The following is a 21,982-nucleotide window of genomic DNA, read 5'->3' on the forward strand; positions in this document are numbered from 1 at the left end:
GAGAGAGAGTTGATGCGGTGGCAGTGGGTCCTATATCTATATATACGATAAATTTATCAAAGCCATTTGTGATTTACTTTGTTTTTAAATAAGTTATTAATACTCTTTAATATCAAATTTACTATATCATGGGATCTCATATCAATAAGGAATTTCCTTTAATGATAAATATATGCAATTAGGCTTCGCCTAGATTTTAAAATAATTTGTTTTAATTTCAGCTGATCAATGGTCTATGGCTGTGGTCAGGGAGTATTATGAGCAATTCAGTACCAAGTGTCATATAATTCTACATTTACAGCAAAAATAATCTCCCGTGATCAGAATGACTAGAGTTTAGGCTATACACAATTTCTAATAAAGATTGCGTAAAGAACAAGGTTGATCTGACATTCTTAATTAGCCACAGATTTGATGATCAACTATCTTAAGAGAATTCGAATTTATATTTCATATCATAAACTGTACAGCAGATGAATTTAGACAAAAAGAAAAATGCAAAATATAAACCACAGGTGAAGTAAAACACGTCCAACAAAATTCACTTTTATTTACACATGGGCGAACTCTCACGTGTCTCCGTGATCAACTAGAAAGTTTCTATCAAAAATATATCTCAGGAGAAAATGTCATCCAGGGTGACAATTCGAAGACACAAAAGACATCTTTATACGATGTATAAACATCATCCTCATTGTTATTCCAGATCACCAACACTGTATACAATATATAAAAAAAGAGATAAGACTTAGAAAACGCATGGACAACAGTATTAGTCGCCGCAAAGATTCCGGATGAAATAAGTCCCACCCCCTGATGACGTCATAGCCAATCACGTTGTCTTCCACGTTTACAGCGGTCACAATACATCTCCTTATGGCTATGACGTTATCAGGGGGGTGGGGCTTACTTCGCCCGGAATCTCCGAGGCGACTATAGAAAACGTACAAAATAAGGGGATTATCATGAATACTGCATATAATTATCATGTTTACAATTCAATTACTCCATGATTGATATGTGTTCCCTTGGTTGGCTAGTCCCCTTTGACTAACAACCCCTCTCCAAAGCGTATTATAAAATATATGGGCATGGGGTTATTACGTAATGTACATAGTGTAACCAGCATCAAAGCTACCTATACAAAAATACAAAACACAGTAATGGCAATATGGCGTACGATTTACAAGGCACAAGGGTACAAATGTCATGAAAAAAACATTACCATTAAGAGGGCAATGCTGTTTATAGCAGTTAATTTTTCTGTTTACATTGACAGATTAGAGGGCAATGCTGTATATAGCTATTCATTTGTTTTCAGTTGACACTTAAGTTTAACTGAAGACACTGCTTATAAAATATATTGGAAGACCGAATGCTGTACTACAGATTACTGTTCATGGGAAATATGAACACAGAATATTTTCTAAAGACAAATGTGCAAGATAACAACATAAACATACTAGTATGATACATAAATCAAGAAACTGGTTTAGAAATCATGGCAACACGAACGGACGCGGTAACATTCAACATTAAATGCCCCATTCCGAATAATGTTCAAAATATGAACTCATCCGAGTTTTACAATCAATCACACTACAGATTAAAAAAAAACAATTTATAAAAAACCTATGTATACCATTGGAATGTTTCAGTTCACTCAAAGATGTATTAATCAATCTGATGGACACATGCAGTATATTGGAAGCATCAATTTCAAAATATATACGAGGCTTTGATCTATATACATTTTACATTCTTTTTTTTTCAAGCAAGATTAAAAATCTCTGAGTCACTAGTTCTTACACTTGGCTCGGGTAAAATTTGATGGTTACTATTTACTCCTTGTCTTTCCAGTTCGACCTTCCTTGTGGCATAAAAAAACATTCTTTATCACAAACACTGAAGAAATGACTTAACATGAAATCCAAAAAAATAGGATTTTCTTTTTAAAAAGGATTACAACTACGAAAATTTGGGCAAAAAGCCTGTCATAAACATTCTTTATATTAGCTTTTCATGATTTATCTCATTACACATAATTCTGTAATACCTTCTATACATACCACATTCCGTTGCACATACAAAATGACAGCACTATCAGTGCGCTAGAAAAAGATTGCAAAAAAATGAACATACAATGAAATGGAAAATTAAAAATCTACTAATTGGATACCTAATATATACAACTATAAGTTGCAACTCCTAAATGAACAGAAAGCTAATAAGTTTCAGTTATCACTCTCGCTAAATCAGCGACGGCATATGAAATAAAAACAACACTGGCCTTAAAATGAATGAACAACTCCCATCCCCTCCCCCTAAAAAAAAAAAAAAAAAAAACACAAGACAATAGCTTGCAAGTAATGACTATTTGCTTTAGAAAAGGGGGGAATATAATGCCTCACTGGCAACTGATCTAACTAACAATCCTAGTTGACACTGTTTTTGGTGTCTAGGGCACTAATGGCAACATGATATGCAAACTACACTATAACTGAAAGACAATACTGGCTGATATACTACAGGAAACATTTGACAGTGGTATGAGCAACAATTGTATTATATAAGAAAATAAAACAAATGATGAATAAATTGTTGACTAACCTCAAGTTCCTAATAAAAATAAAAATAAAAAAATAAGAAAAAATTAAAACATACTTAAATACATTCAGACTTAAATGTAAATATTGCAGTGTCCACAAATATGGAAGACGAAATAAAGCAATAGAAAATAGAATAAAAAGTATAAAAAGGTAATCTCTCTGCAAGACTAATTTAGGAACCAGACTTTGATTCCGCGAACTTAAACTTTTATTGTGACAACTTAAGGAATGAAACTTCTAACAGAATGAAATTGAGCTTTCTTTCCAACAAGGTTTTTTTATAAGAACTAAACAAATGAGGAAGAAATTCTCCTTCAAAAAATAGAATTTTAAAAATTAAAACTAAAATTAAAACTTGGGCTTTTTAGTAGTTTTGAAAAAAATCTTAGCCATAAATAAGTTACTGAACAATAAATGAAGTGGGATATGTATTTTAAGGAATATTCATTTAGATGAATACAAAAAAAAAAAAAAAAAAAAAATGAAAGAAAATTAATGTAAATACCCAAGAAGTTATTGTTGACAAGTTGACTGAAAATTAAGTTTCTAAAAAACATTGGAGGAAATTAAATATTTGTCTTAAAGAGATCATAAAAGCTTTAACTCTATTGTGAAATATTAATAATATAACTTCTGCAATTACTTATAAAATCCTTTCATTACTCTAAAGTACACTGAATCTCACAAAACGAACTAATTCTACAGAAATAGGCCATCTATTTGAAAACATCGAAATTCATTACAAATATATAAAAAGAAAATGAGCAAATGTATTACTTGGAATTTTGTCCTCCGATATTTGCTAAATAATGTTTACTATATTTACTCAACTACCAATAAAATTTATCATACTCGATGAGCATTCACCAATTAAAATGAACGATGGTTTGGAGATCAATTTTAATAGAACACTTACACAAAAATAAAAATTTTACATCAAACCGATTCCTACCATAGCGTAAAAATATAAAAATCAATACTACGAATTAATTCAAGTTGGAATGGTAATCGTCATATTTTTTTTTCAAAATCTAGATGGAACAAAATATATAAATGATCATTCATTGAAGAAAATACATTCTGAACAGGTCGCATATTTGGACACAAACAGCATACCAGGAATGCACATACAATATTGTTCATAATGTCTAATGGGTACTCTCTCTCTCTCTCTCTCTCTCTCTCTCTCTCTCTCTCTCTCTCTCAGCCTACATCTACAAGAAGCAAAGGCCTTTGAACAATAAATAAATTATAGATCAGATTCTAAAGGAGGCGGCAAATTGCCACGGCTATCCTCGTTACTAATGGAGGAGCCGTGGGGACTCGAAGTAGCTAAAGGCTCAGTAGCAGTTCTGGGGGAGGATAATGGACTAGGGACCCCGCCGCTACTCGCGTCAATGTCTTTCGTGTCTTCGATTCCCGCCAGAGGAGCAACAACCTCCTCCCCGGGGAGAGGAGGAGGCGTCGACGGGGTTACTCTTTCGGGTTCTAGAGGATACTGTTCGTTACTGCTGTCTTCATCTTCTTCGTCTTTCTCCTCGACGGTCTCGGGGGGCGGCTGTATCAACGCCGGGTAATCCGGCGAGGACCGCTGGAGGGGAGCCACCTTGGTGACCGGAGGGTCGTAGGGCAGGTCGGGCAGGTCGTCATCTGACGCCGTCGTGTGGATTTCAACGGACACCGTCGATGGGGTCCGCTGAGGGGGACCGGGGCTGTAAGGCGGAGGGATCTGGTCCACAGCCACAGGTTCGTCTGGTTCCTGCGGAGGGGCGTCGGGGAGGTCCAGATTGTTGCGCCTCCGATAGGGCGGCAGCAGAGTGTGGTCGTCGATGATAGGGATGTCTAATCCTGGGGGAGGGAGGGTCGAGGCCAAGGACGACGATGTGGTCGAGCCTCCGCGCCTCGGCTTGTGCAGTCCCTCGTAATCCCAGGGGGGAGGGGTCAAGTACGGATGATGCGGGTGATGGTCGACGAAGGGGGGTTCGGGAGTGCGACGCCTTTCCTCATCTTCGTCGTCCAGCTCTTCGTCCTCAGGCGTCGCCCTCACTCCACACCAAGCAGCCACCGTCTGCGCCAGCAAGAGTATCAGGAAGATGATGGTCAGGGCGGTGCAGAGGGTGACGCTGGTCGTCTTGACCACCGGGGGAAGGTTCTGGGCCAGCTTCAAGAGTCCCACCACCTCCCCGGGCAGAGAGTCGATGCCAACCTCGAACCAGAAGATGGGCAGGACGAGGTCGTAGTGACGGGCGCGTTCCAAAGCTTGGTTGCGGTCCAACATCACGTTCATCTGCATACGGAGCTTCACTCGCAGAGGGACGCCCAGGTCAGGGTAGATGTCGAACTCGGTTCTGTGCTTCGTCGGGTCCGGCCTGCGGAGAAAAGAGGGAGTGAGTACAGTTGATGGTGGACGATAGAAATTCATATTCATTGTAATTTACAAGAACATATATCACAAAATTATTTGAAATTCCTAAATGATATAGTACGGAACAGTCAACACAAATTATTACTATTATAACTACATAAGCTACAACCCTAGTTGGAAAAGCACAATGCTGTAAGCCCAAGGGCTCCAACATGAAACAGCGCAGCGAGAAAAGGAAATAAATAAATAAATAAAGACTACAAGAGAAGTAATGAACAAGAGAGAGAGAGAGAGAGAGAGAGAGAGAGAGAGAGAGAGAGATGCAGATGGGCCAAGTGGATTAAAATTGGCTCCTATGCCCAGCTTTTTTAACGTAAATTGACCAAAAGCGTCAGTGATTTGTCAACTGCTTGCTGGCACTTAAGAACATCAAGCAGTTCTTAGAAGATCTTGAATTCTCCTTTTAACTCGAAACCCCCACAACAGTCTATCTTCTTTCTAACTCCAACTACCTAATAAAATGTTCACAGTGAGTAACGGATTGTATTCAACTCTACTCAAAGATCTTGACTAAGCGGACAATACAATATTAGGTGTTGAAAAATTGCAGTATTTTTTGGTACAATTCTTCCTCTAAGCTGATTAATTTATATAGTAAAGAAACACAGACGCAGAAAAGGATTCTTCGTTTTAAAATTATTTCGGATTTCAAATAAGTTTTTTTTTTTTTTCACTTAATGTTTTTTATAAGATAATGATAGGAAACATGACGAGGATTCTCAGTCGTGTTACCTTCATGGTCAATGAAAAATAAGTGGGTACTGCTAAAATGACAAGTTAGAAGCTCATGGTAAACCCCACTCTATCTGTCTGTCTGTCTGACTGTCAGTTAGAAGTTCATGCTAGGGCCGCTCTCTCTCTCTCTCTCTCTCTCTCTCTCTCTCTCTCTCTCTCTCTCTCTCTCTCTCTCTCTCTCTACAAGTATTATCTTTATAGACTTTCTTGGACTGTTGTAATACCATCAAGATATTCAACTGGAATTAAAACTGCCATATAAAACTAAATTAATTATCTATTATCACAATAAAGGCAAGAACATCGTTTATCCAAGTTTAGATGTCCCAAACAATTTGAAAAATCCTAACCTCCTTAAGTCTTAACATTAATTCCATTTATCAAGACGAATTGAAAAAGATAACACATTTAATTTTACACCATAGAATAACAACACCACGGACACCCACATAAAAATTAATATGATGATTAACTCGTATTTTGCAAGTTTACGAAGTCTAAAAAAGAAAAAAAAAATGAAAAAAAATCACCCGCATATATAAATGGATGGTCTTACAAACCCGTGTCAAAGTGAAGAAAATATGTCTGAGGATTCATTTTCAAATTGCCACGTAACTGAAGAAGAAAGAACAGTTACTGATCAGACTATTCTGCGTCTCTCCATTATTCTTTCCTTATTTTTTCTATTAACTTTCCCATTCATATATCCTACCTGTTATATTCTATGTTAGAACCATATCTTTATACCCATCTATCAGTGCTTGGCAAGTGCTAAAAGGAAGGGTCCATTAACCTAATCATTTACTACAACATACCTCGACTGGGCAAAGAGTTGATTTCTCTCTCTCTCTCTCTCTCTCTCTCTCTCTCTCTCTCTCTCTCTCTCTTGTTAAACCAATAATTCGTTGTCATCCCTAAACATAAACCCTTTCTCCCCCCGACCCCTAAAACCCCCCAACTCCCAGCATCACCTGCAACATGGACCAGATCAAATTCGCCCCTATCTTGAGCATACCTAAGGGCTATGAGAGAGAGAGAGAGAGAGAGAGAGAGAGAGAATGACTCTGGCAATTGGGTCAATTGAGCAAAAAGGACCCCAGGAAGGATTTACGTGTTCTAACTTCTTCTACTTTTGGTTGGTGAGGTTTCTAACTTGCATCTCAACAACAACTTGACCGTTGGGAGAGAAACGTAGATACCTAGCGCTCACTTTTCCCCTTTGTATACCTTTTTTTTTTTTTTTTTACTAATGAGTAAACTATATTAATTATATATTCCACTGGCTTTGATTTTATTTTTTTTTTATTATTTTTTTTTTATGGCTTTGATAACAGGGATCAACGAAAATTGCCAAAGACTTGCCCTAACTCCAAGTAGAAAGATGTTGATTGAAAAAAAGGATTTGACCTATTCCGTTCTCTATACATATCAAGCCAGTCACAAAACTCGGGTAACAGAAAAATTAGTTTTGTACCAACTAAATTTCACCTAATTTATTGTTACAAATTACAAATTTCGTAATTAATCACAAACACGGTTTTCCAGCTTAATCATCTGTCATTAAACTAACAGGATAGTAAACCTAATTTTGGGTTAACACCAGTTGATATCTACAAGTGAGATACAGTGGTGGTGGCTGAGACTACGCTATAAAGAGTATCTCTGAATATGCAAAAGTTTACAAAAGAATGATTGAGAGGAATCACCCTTTCTTTGTATAGAGGAGACTTGTTAGACTTACAAAGGCTTTAAAGCAAGGAAGTGTTTGGATGATAAAAGGGTTATTTCAAGCATGGAAGAAAGTCCACACTAGCTTTAGTTATGAAACCCTTTTATGAAATCCTTGAAGTAAAGGTTAAAAGCTATGTGACATACATGACACTCCATAAAACTTTTGATATAATCAATAGGCAATTCGTAGTATGTTAGAGATATATGGTATAAAAGATAAATCGATGAGATTAAAATATTTTACTTTAGAAGCAAAGCGTGAGATAGAATATAGAGGTGGAAGAGCGACGGGTTTAATTGAAGAGGTTCTGATTATATATATATATATATATATATATATACATATATACACGCACACACATACGGTATATGTGTGTGAGTTAAAATCCAGACAGCAGACACGTGATAAAACTAGAAAGTCCAATCAAACTTTGATCGGAGTTACTATTTTCATATATAATGAGTCTAATAAGGTCAACGTAAACGAAAGTATGATCTCCAATTACACATACATGATATACATATACATACAGTATATGTATGCATATTCAATAGATAAATTACGGTCGAAACCAACTATTTCCAAGCTGATCAAGACCACTTGACTATCCTTTGATGTCATCCGCTTGAGAAACTCTCAGACTGGGGGGTTCTAATATACTTTCATTGGTTATATCCTGGTTCTCAATGGACCTTGGGACCTCGATTAAAAAATGCTAAGAATGAAACTGTCTTCTTATACAATTGGAATCCGCTAGAAGGACATTTCATGTTATTGTCTTCAAGAACAGGGAGTCAAATATATGAATGAATATGAGCGAAGTTGACTGCTCTCTCTCTCTCTCTCTCTCTCTCTCTCTCTCTCTCTCTTTATATATATATGTATATATATATATATATATATATACACACATTATCAGCAGCAGCAGCAGCCGTCGCTAGTCCACTGAAGGAAAAAGGCCTCAGACACGTCCATCCATTCCCGTCTATTTATGGTCTTCTTAACAGTCTATAACCGCAAATTACTTAGCTCGTCAATCCATATATTATCTGCCATTCGCATTATATGCACACACACACACACACACACATATATATATATATATATAATACTGTACATATATATATATATATATATATCACAAATTTTTAGTAATTTGTATATTTCCTAACAATACTATATATATATATATATATATAAAATATATATATATATATATATATATATTTATATATATATATATATATATATTACATTGTGAGTACACAATGACGAACAAGAAAATGTGATTACATTATCCCTACACAGGAATATTTTTCCTTTTATAAATCGTTACACTAAGAAAAATTAAGCGAATGCGTCGAAAAAAAAACCACACTACAGTTTCAATAACATGATTTACCAATTAAAAAAGAAATAGGGTTTCACTCCTCAGAGATGTTACTCTATATAGGCTTTGGGTTACATCAAGAAAAAAAGAAGGAAAAGAGAAAGGAAAATTTAAAAAAAAAGGGGACGGTGGTCAATGATTAATGATACGAACCCAGTGGGTGTCATATTTTGGAAAAAAAAAGGAAAAATTGAAAAAAGAGGGGGAGGGAAGGAGGTAACTGATGAATGATACCACCCCGTTGGTTTGAAGATTACCTTGACCGAATTGCTCTCTCTCTCTCTCTCTCTCTCTCTCTCTCTCTCTCTCTCCCAAGAGAATACACTTCTGCTAAACATAAATCCTTATCCATTACACCGTTAAATGGACTGAATATACTCCCGCAACCCGTCCCATCCACGAATGGAAAGACAAGAGAAAGGATATAGAAGGATGAGACGGATAATCCTTCCTTTAACTCGTCTTGTATACCAAAAGACGAGGCGGCAACGAAGACAGACACGCAGACAGGAGGCGGCCAGCAACATCAAGAGACACGCAGACCGTGACTTCTTAACAGGTAATGGAGATTAAGGTGGAATATGGCACACCAAACTACTAGTTTTTTTTAAAATTTTTCTTGGCCTCTTGCTGTGGGCTTGTGGGCGTGATGGAGCACTTGTGGGCGTGTTTCAACACTTGCATATTTCCATGGAACTTATTACTTTTGAAGTTACAGAATCTTAAATATCTTGCATGAGAGAGAGAGAGAGAGAGAGAGAGAGAGAGAGAGAATTGAAACTCATTAACGTAGAAGTGATTAAGTGTAGAGAGAGAGAGAGAGAGAGAGAGAGAGAGAAACTGAAACTCATTAATGTAGAAATGATAAAATATTCAATAAGTGTAGAGAGAGAGAGAGAGAGAGAGAGAGAGAGAGAGAGATTATCTATTTCAGTACTATTATAAAATCTAGAGTAACAAAAATTATAGGGGCAATATGGACAAATATAAACGACCTTTTTTTTAACATACGAAAGACATCATCCCTTGTATTTGAGCCATTCTGCCTCAGAGGAAATATATATATATATATATATATATATATATACTTTCTAATCCACTGCAAGACATATGCTTAAGATATGTGGTTATTCATGTCTGAGATTTGGTTAGCTTTCATCACCACGCTGGTCAGTGCGGATTGACGATGGTGGGAGATTTCCGTCTGATAGCTCACAGCAAACCAACCTACTACGGGTGGCCCTGACTAGCAGAGCTTTGCTGATCATGGCGATACACAAAACCCTTTCACCAAGTTAAGCTGTCACTCCAAAGCGAGATAAAATTACATATAAATATCAAAGTGTGTCTGCACTCCAGAGTTAAGCCTTTATCAATGGTAATAGTGAAGAGATATTTAAGCATATACTACTACTACTACTACTACTACTACCACCTAAGCAAGAAGCTATAAGTCCAATGGCTTCATAAGGGAAAAATAGCCTCGTGAGGAAAGGTAATAAGGAAATAAATAAACGATATGAGAAGTAATGAACAATTAAAATAAAATATTTTAAAAACAGTAGAGTAAAAAAACTATCATAACATGTGAACAACTTCAGGGTGTCAATTCAAGACTTGAATTTCCAGCCACTGCGTGAGAACAAGGGTGGCCTTTATAAGAATTGCATAATACAGATATGATTTCAACCTGTTCTAAACTCCAGGAGTACAATAAAAACACGTAATTAAGTCTTTTATGCGCATTTAGTGTTTATTCATTTCTACTTTTAGTATCAAGAGACATTCATGCCTGATATAATTACAACAAATTCTATGAATGTTCCGTGACGCTAATTCCTAAAATGATTACCAGAATTGAAAATGTCATTTTACTTTTACTTAAGAAAATTAATGCCATTATTTTGGTCAATAACAAAAGGTCTCGAGTCATTCAAGTGAACAGAATCTATTTATAAAATCATTATTACTCTCTCTCTCTCTCTCTCTCTCTCTCTCTCTCTCTCTCTCTCGTCTTTTACATTGGTCTAAGTATTTTCCTTTCAAATTCGCATCATCATTTCATTACAACGACCAAATCACAAAATATCTACCAGGTCCAAAAAATATTCACGTATTGCTCACCAAACATTTGAACGCTTATTTGGGTCACATATACCTATATATAAACACACACTTTCAACAATAACACACAAAAAAAAGGCACCATCAAAATTAAAGAAATATCTCACCAAGTTACATGAATGCTGCTTATGCAAACCCTTCTCTGTACCCATGTTTATCGCACCCTGTTTTATTCTTTAAAGTTCTGTAATCTCTGTCAAAGAGATTGGCGAGTCGGTCAACGCCACATAAGCCATATTATAAGCAACCCACTTACATGTATAATGCTTATGTAAATAAAAAATATCACGCCCGTAAACAACTAGGAACTTTTCCCTGTAGTTGGTTGCATATTCTATTATTATTATTATTATTATCAATTATTATTATTATTATAAGTTACAGTCCTAGTTGGAAAAGCAGGATGCTATAAGCCCAGGGGCTCCAACAGGGAAAATAGCCCAGTGAGGAAAGGTAATAGATGGAATGGTGTGCCTTACTGTACTCTCAAACTAGAGAATTATAACCCAAGACAGCGGAAGACTATAATACAGAGGCTAGGCTAAGGCACTGGCCAAGACTCGAGAACAATGGTTTGATTTTGGAGTGCCCTTCTCTTTGAAGAGCTGCTTACCATAGCTGTAGTCTCTTATACCATAAAGGGAAAGTAGCCACATAACAACTACAGAGATAAAAGTATCACAAAAATGGATTTTGAAAGCGCTACGATACAAACACTAACTAGGTGACAATCTAAACTTTGCAAATATAGGGATTTTATCTTAGTTCGAGTTTGCAATAAATCAATAGTAAGCGACATCATCGTGGTGGAATTTTTTAATCCAATCCCAATAAGCATTTGGTTTTTTTTTTGCATTGAAATTAAATTAAAATCTATCAAAAACGTTTTACTCTAAGGCAGAAAGTTATAATATAAATGTTAACAACAAAATTCTTCCTTTTAAAGGTTTAAATTCCACTCATGAATGACAGAGGCAAGGGACAGTGACATTGACCTAGCAAGCAGGACAATGCCCTAAAGACTGATCATATATCATATGATCAGCTCCCAAGTCCCCTCTCCACCCAAGCAAGAACCAGGAGGGCCAGGCTATGGCTGCTGATGACTCAGCAGATAGATCTTTATGCTCCCTAAACCCCCTCCTTAGCTCCAAAGGATGGTAAGGTTGCAGACATTAAAGGAACTAACGAGTCTGAACGGGACTCGAATACCCGTCTGGCAATCACCAGACAGAGACGTTACCAATCAGGCCACAACTACCCTATTCCAGCTCTACGGATCCCTTTGGTAATAAAAAGATCGCCAGTTTTAGATTGAAGGTTAGTTAACTTTAAAGCATTTGTAATAAGTACAATAAAACACATAACTGTATGCCTATTGTGGCATATAACAGTAACATCTTTGAAATAAAATTTAAATTTTCTACCAATAAAGGAGAGACATAATACTGTACTCCGCAAAAGACTTTAATCATCTAAGAGGCCTACTATAAAAAGGGGTTTGCTTACATCCTGTCTAGTAGTGATTACAGTATACCGTCTGATGAAATACTGAAAAACATCATGGGATGTTTATATATAGATATAAGAAAAACTGGACATACTTTAAGTATTCATTACTAAAGAAATAAAAATTTTTGGAGAACATTTCAATTGATTTTTCTTTATATCAAACATTCCAATTGTAAACAATTAAAAAAAATCACAAAATAATATATTGCAGTTAAAATATAGTAGTAATAATCAAAGGCTGTATTTATGTAAACCAAAATGTAAAAAGATAATTATTTACACATGTATACTTCCATAGATTTATTGCACACACACACACACACACACACATATATATATATATATATAAATATACACACACACACACACACACACACATATATATATATATATATATAACATTTTTCAACGCACCAAACATGATCACATAAAAGATATAAAAATACGTTCTCGGCATTCAAGTCTTTCCCGGACAAATTAAAAACCAGCGTCTCAAAAAAAAAAAAAAAAAAAAAAAGTGGACAATCGCTCCCTTTGAGAAGGCAGCAGAAACTTGCTTAAATCTGATCCGGATCTGCAGGAAAAACCAGCTTTCTTCCACAACGACGTTACACAGTCCAAGAGCCTATCATTCTCCTTGAAGGATGTGAACTGCAGAGCGATAATTGCAGCGGAAATAATCGATAAACGAGTAATCTCAAGCCGGACAGGAGTTGAGAGACGAGCCGTCAGATTATGGTCTTCCACTGTCTTGGGTTAGAGTTCTATTGCTTGAGGTTACACAAAGACACACTATTCCATCTATTACCTTTCCTCACTGGGCTATTTTCCCTGTTGGAGCCCTTGGGCTGTAACTAATAATAATAATAATAATAATAATAATAATAATAGAGTATGCAACCAACTACAGCGAAAGAGGGAAGATAGGCCTATGGTTACTATTATCTGTAAACAGATTATTTCAATGTATTGTAATTGTATTCGCAAGGCGAATTGTACAATAAGATAGGTTCTGTCGGTGTTCACAATAATGGTAGTGATAATGATCATGGTGACCATTAAAGAGAAATTACCGCGATGTCTTTTGTTCTATGTATACGTATAGTCAGATGGGAAATTATTTGAGTCAGATGAGAAATTATTTGAGCCAGCAAAATCTCAATTAAAGATTTTTTCAAAGAAAAAAAAAACAACGAAAATGATAGTGAAGGTGTCTATTCATTCAACAATTGAATACACAAATTTACTATATATATATTATATATATATATATAATATAATATATATATATATATACACACACACACATATATATATATATATATACATATATATATATAGTATATATATAGTATATATATATATATATATACATATATATATAGTATATATATAGTATATATATATATATATATACTATATATATATATATATATACTATATATATATATATATATATATTGTAAATATCAACCACAATGACATTTAATACCGAATCCTACCTTGGTAATATATATCCACTGGAATTCATTTATAATAAATGCTTCTGACAACTCTCTTAATAGCTCCATTGGTAAGATCGTCCCTGTGGCATTGTTTCGGCTCAGGGCATAGATTCGAATCCTTGCCCAGCCAGAAGCATTTATCATAAATGAATTTCCAGTGAATATACATTCCCAAATGTAGAATTCGGTATTAAATGCCATTGTGGTTGACATTTACATTGATTAAAATCACGATATTGCAATTTTAAATTCATTATCGCGCCAGTTTCCCTATTAGCATTATTTACCATAGTTCCAATCGCAGCATCTAGGCTCATGTTTTACTTATATATACAAAAGGACTCAAAATTAGTATATACGACTACAATCACAGTTCAAAAGTTGAGGTTTAATATTTACACGTTACAAAAACAACAACAACAATCATAATAATAATAATAATAATAATAATAATAATAATAATAATAATAATAATAATAATAATAATAATAATAATAACCATCATCTCCCACGCCTATTGACGCAAAGAGCCTCAGTTAGATTTCGCCAGTCGCCTCTATTTTGAGCTTTTAAATCTATACTTCACCATTCGTCATTTCCTACTTCACGCTTCATAGAAGAAGAAGAAGAAGAAGAAGAAGAAAATTCACAAAGCGTAGAAAAAAATGTTCCAGACAAAACAATTGTGAGCGAATAAGGAAAGCTTTAACACATGTAAGCAAATCGCACCAAGGCTTTTCAAATAACACGGACGAGGTCTAGTCTAAATAAATATGGGGGCATAACTATTCAATTTGCCCCGTAAACACACCATTTTTTCTATCTTGCTCAATTCATTTTTAAGAGACAGAAGCTACGTAAACACAGGGCAACGGCCCCGATAATCTCAAAAAGTAATTTTCTGCGGTGCCCACTTCTGAGGCAAGAAAAAAATTAAGAGGCTTTGCGTGCAACCTACAATTTTAAAGTATAGATAATATTCATTCTCTCTCTCTCTCTCTCTCATCTCTCTCTCTCTCTCTCTCTCTCTCTCTTCTTTGCTGTACCCTAGGATAGAAAAAATACAGACATGGATCAACTAAGAAAAAATAACTGTAATCATTATTATTATTATTACTATCTAATCTCCAACCTTGATTGGAAAAGCAGGATGTTATAAGCCAAGGGCTCCAACAGGGAAGAAACAGCCCAGTGAGGAAAGGAAATAAAGAAATAAATAAAACCTTCAAGGGAAGTAATGAACAATCAATACGAAAAAAAATTTAAGAACAGTAACAATAAAAAAACTATGTCAAGTAACCTTCCAATGGATAATCCAAAATAGATAATACAAATATAATTATAATATAAATATAATACAAATAATATAAACAATAGAAAGCAAAAAGCGGAGGAACATCTCACCACATATCCAAGTCCCGTTCGAAACATGACACGAATAAAATCTGTTATTTTCCAACTTGCAGGAAAATTACAGAAAAATGCCAGAACTGGACTTTGTCTGGTCTAGACTGTCTCGTGTTGAAGCATCATCCCACGTGTCACTGAGATCGTAGTCATGAAGTGACCGTTAAACGTATTTAATTTTAGAATTTTGCATGACTGTGTCCCATTATTACCCTGTTCAACTGGGTAGTTTTTAAGGCTAAGTTTCGTGGATTTTTTCTTATTAAACGGTAGCAATTTATTTTCTTCAGGTTTGTCCAGACATTTTTGTTTATAGGAATGGGGTCTTAACACTTTCTCTTTCTCTCTCTCTCTCCTCTCTCTCTCTCTCTCTCTCTCTCTGTGTACACACACACACACACACACACACATATATATATATATATATATATGTCTAAAAATCCCAAATTCTGTATACTCCTCATATCTAAAATCTGACTTATCTGAAATTATCAAGAAACTGACAGCTGAGGGACCCCATTCCCCTGTATAAATAAAAACGACCTCTCTATGTGCATTCTCGTTGCGAATCCATCTGCTTCACTAATAAGAAGAAACGATTACCTCCAATCAAATCTTTCATTTTTCCTTACGTGGATATAACAAATTTTACAAATACATTTTGTACTTCATTGATGATGAATTAGAAAATCAATTAAATAATAATTTAATTATATTGAGAGAAACTACCTAAAACAAAACTCGAATGAAGATAATAGAAAATAAATAAGCAAAAACTAACATTTTGGTAGACTATCTCTGCCTACTTTCTTTCGCCGAAGCCGTCTCGCGCCACTGGTACAAGTGACATCCTTGACGCCACGAGACAATTTTACCAATTGGGTGTTATAAAATATATTGCGTTAGGACAATTCTAGACAGATCCCTCAACCTACAATCCTCTCTCTCTCTCTCTCTCTCTCTCTCTCTCTCTCTCTCAGAGGTAACGGATACAACCTGGAATTGAAAAGATACAACCCACTCAATGAGGTAATTTATTTACATACACAAGAGCAAATACATTAAACAGATTTCCATCGGATGTAGTAAACATTATCGCAGTAAACGATTTCAAGAATAAGTTAGACAGGATCATAAAAACTAAATGTTTAAAATAATTCGCTCTATCCAAGAGCATATAGTCTCCGCGGATGGACTAAAAAGTCCTTAAGACCTATAAAATCATAGTAACACTCTCTCTCTCTCTCTCTCTCTCTCTCTCTCTCTCTCTCTCAAGTAGTCGATCTTACGTTTATTTCATTTCCAAGAACGGAGAAAATAATATCAGGACCATCTGTGTAACAATTATGAAATGCCAGGTTTTTTTTCTTCTTTCTCGTAAATATTAAATATCGATAAGACAATGATAAGTTGCCTTATTATTAAGCATAATGAAGAAAGTCTTTCGAATGCTCATGTAAATATTTGTTTTGATAAGATTTGATGCTTTACTCGATTTCATTAAATATTGTTTACTCCTCACAGGTAAACACTATACTACCTTTTGAGATATCAAACTCTTCCACTTGTTTCCCTTCTAGATGAGAATTGAAGACTTAATCGAAGGCAATTCCTTCCCCTTATTGGTAAGATTTAATATTCAATTTAAAGCAAATATTTCTGCTTATCAGGATTTTACTATGAACAGATTCTCGACAGGATTCAAGGACCTCATCAAATCCAAGTGGTCTTTTTCTTCTTTCAAACAGGTCATGATTAAGCAGTAAAAAATGATTGCAATATATTGCAATAATGGATTTTAGCAAGCAAAGTCGAAGTGGCCTCCACCTCACCACTGAAATTCCTCTCCTCCAGCAGTGTCTCTCTTCTGCAGGTATTATTTTGGCCACAGTTTTCATTCTTTATTCTTCTGAATAGAGTTTGAGACACGCAAGGACGTTCAGTTTCCTAACCAATCGGTCTTCACATAAAGTTTTAAAGGCCTCTCATGAATGGCACAGGCAAGGGACAGTGACATTGCCCTAGCTAGCAGGACACTGACCATATATACATATGATCAACGCCCAAGCCTTCTCTTCACCAAAGCTAGGGCCAGGGATGGCAAGCCAATGGCTGCTGGTGCTTCAGCAGGTAGACCTATAGCTCCCCAAACCTCCATCCTTAGTTTAGAAGGATGGTGAGGTTGCAGACACTAATATGAAACTATCAAGTTTGAGGGGAACTCGAACCCCAGTTCGGCGAATACCAGACAGGGACGTTTGCAATAGGAAATCACAACCCCTAAAATATAATTGGATTATATCGAATCAATGCATACATATTCCTATTACAAAGATGAAAGGAAAGTTCCAATACACATCAGAATATAAAAGAAAAAAAAATATAAACGTTTCCTGAGCTACAGCATCCATCTTGATTACGTCATCGATGAAGCAAGCAACGGATGCAAGCAACAACGAGCACCATTACCTCGCCGGAGCCCCTTTGCCATAATATTGACACACGACTCGTGAACAACTGCAGCATCCAGATAGGGATTCTTATCCGGCGAGATTTGAATGAACGCGTTGGATGACTTCGCCCATTTGAGGTCATCTCCACTCTTGCTAAATACGAGGAATGCAGATCGATATCTCGAAGGGCCAAATAAGGGCCTTCGAGAGATGAATTAGCACACGTTGGCACGTACGCGTACCCACAGATACAATGCCCATCCACGTGAATCAATATTATTTCTCGGCGGGAAGAGGAGGAAGATAGATAGCGCGAACACACTAATTCTGACATTTAAGTACGATAATTGGCTTCCGTTGTTTTACGCGGTAAAACACGCGGAGGAATGCCAGACGAAAGATAACAAATGACAGGGTATGGGACACTTTCTATCAGTGATAAATGACAACAGTATGGTACGGTACATCAACATACGCTAGCGGGGTCTAAGCGATGTCAGGCAGGGCAGCCCATCGGGACTACGGTCTACCCCAAAGCCAAAGCAAAGTCCTTCAAAAAGAAGGTACCCGTGCTTACCCCATACAAAAATGGGAAACAAGCATGTTAATAGAAGAAGAAGAAGAAGAAGAAGAAGTATGGTACAGACAAGGCAATACAGACTTGGCAACCATACGTCTTTCGCTAGAGATGAAGTTATCAATCCGTCAAAGGAAGGTTGAAACAAGTTATGGGGCATAACCAATCAATCAATAAGTCTCTCTCTCTCTCTCTCTCTCTCTCTCTCTCTCTCTCTCTCTCTCTCATGGGTGAATACAGTCATAATACAATGTACTCTACGAATGCTTGAAGTTATGTACAGTAGATACAATAGAGGATAAATTATATATCTGAAATGTTATACACACAAATACTTAGTAATAAAATCCTTAATTTTTACCTCAAAATCATCCCGCAAAGACTTTATAATCATTAAAAAGGTTATTCAATAAATGAATTTCTAATTATTTTCAAAAGTTTTAAATATATCCAAAGGAAATCTACAAAAGCTGTTTCTAATAATTTCGAAAAGTTGAGCCGAAAAATCACGATTTAATTACAATTGTTGGGAAATGTATCGCGGAAATTAAGAAAAAAAATTAATTTCTTTTCGTTCAGCTTTCAAATTACAAGAAACAAGAAACTAAATTAAACTATTCACAAACACAAGACTTTAGGTCTACAGGCACACGACAAATGAAATGGAGTTTTCAATCTCACACACACAATATATATATATATATATATAATATATATATATATATATATTATATATATATATATATATATATATTATATATATATATATAATATATATATAATATATATATATATATATTATATATATATATATATATATATAAATACAGGATGCGGCATCAGTAATGCCTTTTGTTTAAACCCGTATTAATTATCCTTTATTCTATTGAACATGATTGTATTCTACAGGTTATTGGATTAACATATCATCAAAATTAAAAAAATGCTTAACCGGTTGTAATAAAGAAAATATACATTATAAAGCTATAAAAATAAAAAGGGCGTTACTAAGGGTTATTAGATACATTGGTCAGTGGTAAGAAAATTGTATTTTTCCAAAATACAATTTCCTTAGAAATTGTCATATACATACAATAGCAAGTAGGAGAGAGAGAGAGAGAGAGAGAGAGAGAGAGAGAGAGAGATTTAAAGGATGGTAACAGCTGGAATAGTGTAAAAACTTCGTGTTTTTGCGTTCAAGATCCAACTGCAAAAACATGATTCAACTAATGGCGAGTAGCGGAGACTTGCTTTTTTTTTTTTTTTTTTTTTTTTTGGGCGAACCAGGAACCATCAATTGACTCTTTAATCGCAAAATGTCAGACTTACGAGTATAATCCCCTTCCAAATCTCTCTCTCTCTCTCTCTCACTCTCTCTCTCTCTCTCTCTATCCGTACAAGCATCTCTTTTCCTGTTTCGTAAGCCACTCTTTCATGAGAAGTTGTGACATATTTCTTTGAGTTATTTTCTAGAATTCAGTTAACGATTTACTTCCTTTGCAATTCACACAAAACCCCATCATCTCTCTCTCTTTTATATATATATATATATATATATATATAATTTATATATATACATATATATAGATATATATATATATACACACACACACACACACACACACACACATATATATATATATATATATATGTATGTATGAATGTATGTATTATAGCCACGGAAGGAAAAATGATATGACTTGATTGGAGTTAGTACTTTCGTCCATTAGGGACATCAACAAACTCAACAATGAAAATACATATACAAAGACATCGTATTTTATACAGGGGAAAGGGTATGACTATTTCCTCTATCCACTTACTGTAGGACGGGAAGAGCTCCTTGTGACAGGCAATAAATATATCAATATATATATATATATATATATATATAGCCAGACAATAATTCTTTATTATATAGGGAAGGTGTATGTTACCATTATCTATTCCATGTTTTATGACAATTTTAACCTATTATTTGTATATCAAACAACTATGCCTGTATACAACAAAGGGTAAATACCGGTAATCATATGTCTTTTTCCAAGTCACCTTTTAAAACGTTTATGCCTTAAAAAAAAAAGTGTAAGTTTTCAGTACCACTACGATAAATCTAACAATGAAGCTATTATCTCATTATATTTTTCTTTTTACTTTCAGTTATTGTTCTTGTCTTTTGACAAGCGAGTGTAGGAGTCTTGAGCATTGCTGGAAACAAGAAACAAACATAAAATAACGATGCAAGAAATGACAATGTTTAGCGAAATAAAAATAAAAACACAAGCACATTCCAATCAATTATTATTGTATGTACCCAAATGTGAGAGAGAGAGAGAGAGAGAGAGAGAGAGAGAGAGAGAGAGAATCTTGTACGTTTTTGGTTTTATTGTTGCATTATCCCGAGCGTGTTGGAAGATAATATACACAGTAATCAACTGGTATTACATAAACAGAAAAATCACCAAGTCATAACACTGTCAATGCTATACTGCTACTGTTCGCTTCACGATTTGACTGCAAGGCAAGGTGCCTTGAGCTTTAGTATACTTTAGTTATACTCATGGCATTAGCTTCTCTTTTCTTCTATGAGACAGTATTTAAGTGAATTCTAGTTTCTTTAGGCTCTTGAATCTTATGAGAATTGTTGACAATTATCATCATGATTAGTACACGTCAGATGGCAACCTTAGTCGCAAAACCAGGGAACACAGTCTAGTTCAGTACATGAGAGAGAGAGAGAGAGAGAGAGAGAGAGAGAGGGTAAAACATCCAATTGAAAGATCACACTGACTTAGGAACTTTACGGGTTTCAATCTCAGGACCTGGAATATGAAAGTAAACATTAAAGTAAATCGTACGTACACCTTAGTATGGCACTGGCTTATTGTATGTGGTGACCTACTAGTAACGTCCTTGCCTGGTGATAGCCAGACTGGGGTTCGAATCCCGCTCAAACTCGTTAGTTCCTTTGGTCGCTGCAACCTCACCATCCACGTGAGCTAAGGATGGGATGTTTGAGGGAGCTTACATGTCTATCTGCTGATTTATCAGGAGCCATTGCCTGGTCCTCCTTGGTCTTAGCTTGGGTGGAGAGGGGGCTTGGGGGATGATCATTATTTGGTCAATCTCTAGAGATTGTCCTTGCTTTATTGGGCAAGCCCACTGTCCCTTACCACTCCATTCATGAGCGGCCTTCAAAACCTTTAAAACTTGAGTTGAACATATACGGAAACCCGCATCAAGAAAATTAAGGGGCACACCTCGTACTCGTAGTGGTGTACATTGTATTAGATCAGCATACGCCGCTCTTTATTAGAATGAACTACATGGGCTTGGCCCATATTAATCTTTGACCAAACTGTCTAGGACAACTAAAATACAAGGACACAAAGTTCATCTGGTGCACAACGAATTTAAAAACTCAAACGCTAAATAGGTGGAATATGTACCAACTATAATTGAAAGAATTTCGGGTAGCACATGGAATTTAGGAGTGCCCTTGACACAATTGAA

At 35.5% G+C, this 21,982-nt stretch overlaps 1 protein-coding gene across 2 annotated transcripts in view; it reads right to left on the reverse strand.

The window, feature by feature from the left end:
* Positions 1 to 533: 533 nt before the first annotated feature.
* LOC137652237 (lysosome membrane protein 2-like) overlaps positions 534 to 21,982 on the reverse strand; it is a 137,181-nt gene continuing 115,732 nt past the window's right edge. For both annotated transcript variants that reach the window (XM_068385479.1, XM_068385478.1), the window contains exon 2: positions 534 to 4,978. In XM_068385479.1, coding sequence (XP_068241580.1) covers positions 3,859 to 4,978 — 1,120 coding nt within the window. In that variant the 3' untranslated portion in view covers positions 534 to 3,858. The remainder of the gene's footprint in view (positions 4,979 to 21,982) is intronic.

This window comes from Palaemon carinicauda, chromosome 13, assembly GCF_036898095.1.
Source record: "Palaemon carinicauda isolate YSFRI2023 chromosome 13, ASM3689809v2, whole genome shotgun sequence".
Lineage (NCBI taxonomy): Eukaryota > Metazoa > Arthropoda > Malacostraca > Decapoda > Palaemonidae > Palaemon > Palaemon carinicauda.